Raw genomic sequence first — 3,731 nt, 5'->3', positions numbered from 1 at the left:
CTGGAAGTGTTAATTGTGTTTAAATCTTTAATTGAAACACACAACATTACGGCTAAATTTTCCTAAATAGAAATCATGGTTTTCAAGTACAAAGTTAAGAGTCGATCTCATTATCTTGTATAATGATAGTGAAAATTGATCATAATTCGACGTTTTATGTTTCGGTACACTCAAAATTCAGTTTCACGTTGGTTTTTAATTTTCGTTCAACAGAAAAAGCCTACTGAAACAAATCGATGAACGGATATTTAAATACATGTAGAACAGAACCTACAAATTGGGCACAAATAGAAAAATGAGACTATTGCCGGTATTTAACTGGAAGGAGCGAATAGTATGTGTTGGACCACTGATTTTTTTAAATGATTGAGATTAGTGGAAAATAGAACACATTGAAAATTGTCAAGTATTGTACATAGAGAGATCATGAAAATATTTATTTCCAGAAATCAGTTTGGATGTCTAAAATGTAATAAACTGGATAGCCAGAAGCATGTAGATAGACAATGGACAAAGACAGAGAACTGATACGGAAAGGTTACAACCAAGTCCCGTATTTTGGCAATTTATCCCAACAATTTTTTTACACCGTCTTCTTTCAGCAAGAAAACAATAAAAACACCCAAAAAAGTGTCCTTGCACGAGATAAAAACAACTTAATCACGTAAGTCGTTATAAAATACACATGTTAGAAGTTTAGTTACATACCTATAATAGATTGAAGTGTTTGTACTTTTTCTCAGTGTAGTGCTACGTGTAAGACAGCAGAGAACGTCTTTATAGGTCATTGTGATGTGTACCGACAATATGACATCTATCGTAAGAGGTCGTGAGGAGAGGATGAGAGAAGTGTGAGACGGAGAAAGGATAGTGAGACGAGTTGGAAACTGGAAAAGGGGATGTTTTGCGATGAGCGAGGAAAGAAAGAAACAGTAAGACGATATTCGAGAAGAGGGCAGAATTGTAAGACGGGATGAGAGAAGAGATGACTTTGGGGAAGAGATAATTATAAGACGAGACGGGGAGGAGAATAACGATAGGGCGACTTACATGGAAAGTTCAACAAGATAAAATGAAGAGAAGAAAAGGGAACAGTGAGACGAGCTGAGAGAAGAAGACAGAAATGTATGATATTTTTTGGAGAGAAAAAACGAATTGTAGGAGACGAGAGAGGAAGGAGAATAGCGATATCAGAAAGGACTAAATAGATTGAATGCTAAGCGGGATTGAGAGGGAAAGATGGAACACAGAAACGGAATTTGGAGAGAAAGTGAAAACACAGAAACGGAATTTGTAGGGAAAGAGAGAACACAGAAACGGAATTTGGACAGAAAGAGAGAACACAGAAACGGAATTTGGACAGAAAGAGAGAACACAGAAACGGAATTTGGAGAGAAAGTGAGAACACAGAAACGGAATTTGGAGGGAAAGAGAGAACACAGAAACGGAATTTAGACAGAAAGAGAAAACACAGAAACGGAATTTGGACAGAAAGTGAGAACACAGAAACGGAATTTGGAGAGAAAGTGAGAACAGATAAACGGGATTTGGAGAGAAAGAGAGAACACAGAAACGGAATTTGGAGAGAAAGTAAGAACAGAGAAACGGAATTTGGACAGAAAGAGAGAACACGGAAACGGGATTTAGAGAAAAAGTGAGAACAGAGAAACGGGATTTGGAGAAAAAGTGAGAACACAGAAACGGAATTTGGAGAGAAAGAGAGAACAGAGAAACGGATTTTGGAAGGAAAGAGAGAACAGAGAAACGGAATTTGGAGAGAAAGTGAGAACACAGAAACGGGATTTGGAGAGAAAACGAGAACACAGAAACGGGATTTGGAGAGAAAGCGAGAACAGAGAAACGGGATTTGGAGAGAAAGTAAGAACAGAGAAACGGAATTTGGAGAGAAAGTGAATAGTGAAAAGAATATAGAATAGCGAGGCGAGCTTGAAGAAGAAACATTGAATATTGATCAAGCCCAGATCGGAGAAGAGAGAATATCAAGGCGATATGAGAGAGGAAGAAAGAACAGATGAATGAGTAGGTTTGAAGAAAAGGAACCAGAGGGACGAAAAAGGAGAGAAAAAAATAGCGAAATGGGATGGGAAGAAGAAATGTGAGACGTTATGAGAGAGAAGTTTAACGATGAGGCAAAACGGGGACAGGAGCGAAGGAAACACGAAACAGGATGGGGAATAAGGCAGCGAGCACTTAGTGAGAAGAAAAATGGAATAAGAGACATTATTGAAGAGCAAAAAATACAACATTACAGAATTTATAAATAGAACGTATCAATTTGGTCCGAAACTGAACACGCCTATACACTAGATCTGTGTGTAGGGCGTTTGCATTTATATGTCAGTTCATTTAACATTTCTCTGAAATGACAACAGCAAATCTTGTCTTAGCCACATTGAAATAAAGCATTCCATTCAGCACTTGTATCGTAATCCAAATTAATTGCTGTTCAATTATGTCACATAAATGACTAGATGGAGTATATATTACAGGCGGTTTGGACTATGTAATCAAATTATTCGTAAATACAATTAAATAGTTTACACCATTCAACCGGACAATGTGATTCGTATATAATCCAATTTCATATCTGACAATGTGAGTGAATAAAGTTTTAAATTTGACAAGTAGTCTGGAGGCATTTTTCAAACTAAATACGACATAAATTCAATTTTGAACAATGGAACTTAAGCGTCAATTATGATTAGAACAATTGATATCAGCAGTTTAATGGTGACATATGTAGCTTGACGCAGATATACAAGAAAGAGAGTCAAATGAGGGTGGTCGGATGGTGCAGCTCTCGATTTTCACCAAGCCAGTCTGATGACACCTAATCCGTTGTGTTGGTGACAATGATGAAACAACACTGCGTTATTTTACTTACCTACTGAACGTCATATCTAAAGGTTGAGTTAGGTCGACAAGTGTACCTACCGACAAGACGTAATTTATCACTGAGAAGGGACTTGTCAGACATGTGATTTGTGTTCCAGGTTTCATTATAAGAGAAGACCACGTGCACCCCGAAGGATAGTTCAAGGACAATACCGATAGGAAAAATAATGTAATGTTCAGTTCAATTCTTCCAATTTGCTACATTCAATGGATCATACTATATTCAGTGTTAATAACAAATGTACTATCATGTTTTGCCGAGCAAGCAAATCCTTATGATCATATGACACGACTTACTCAGAATCAAATGACCAGACACACTCTGGGAGAGTAGACGAGTCGAGCTTATAGTCGTATTGATAAATTTCTATAAATTGTAATGTTGACAAGACCTTGACCTTAGGACCAAGAAACAAATTAGACTTGTAGCCTTGCAACAGTTGACCTTTAGCTTAGTACAAAATTCACATTAGAAATGTAGATGTAAATGATATAGAACGAGATGGATGGATCAACACCCCCACCCCTCTCTCTTCTTCCCCTCTCTCTTCTCCCGCTAATTTTATTGAATTTGATTTTGGATTATGATTGTGATTACATTTGTTTTTCAATCATTAAAATTAATTGCTTAATTGAGCCAACCAATAGCCTAATACCATATTAATGAACACAAATGGTTCTGATTAAGTCTTAAATCAGTCATGTGTAGGACTGGATGGAGAAGTTTATGACTATGTCCGACACTATAACAGTAAAACATCCTAGCTCTGTCCTCTTTATGACGTCCGAAATTTAACCTTGCACCATTGGTCACT

At 37.1% G+C, this 3,731-nt stretch overlaps 1 protein-coding gene across 1 annotated transcript; it reads left to right on the top strand.

Moving 5' to 3' along the window:
- Positions 1–807: 807 nt before the first annotated feature.
- Positions 808–1,658, top strand: LOC132543750 (uncharacterized). Its single transcript, XM_060207272.1, has 2 exons — positions 808–851; positions 1,298–1,658. The coding sequence occupies exons 1-2, from the start codon at positions 808–810 to the stop codon at positions 1,656–1,658; spliced, it is 405 nt and encodes a 134-aa protein (XP_060063255.1).
- The last annotated feature ends 2,073 nt before the right edge of the window (positions 1,659–3,731 follow it).

The sequence above is a fragment of the Ylistrum balloti genome, unplaced genomic scaffold, assembly GCF_031769215.1.
Source record: "Ylistrum balloti isolate Yb309-2 unplaced genomic scaffold, AGI_CSIRO_Ybal_v1 Utg369764, whole genome shotgun sequence".
In the NCBI taxonomy this organism is placed as follows: Eukaryota; Metazoa; Mollusca; class Bivalvia; order Pectinida; family Pectinidae; genus Ylistrum; species Ylistrum balloti.
Note: the sequence above shows the minus strand (reverse complement) of the source record. Positions and strands in the feature narration are given on the sequence as shown.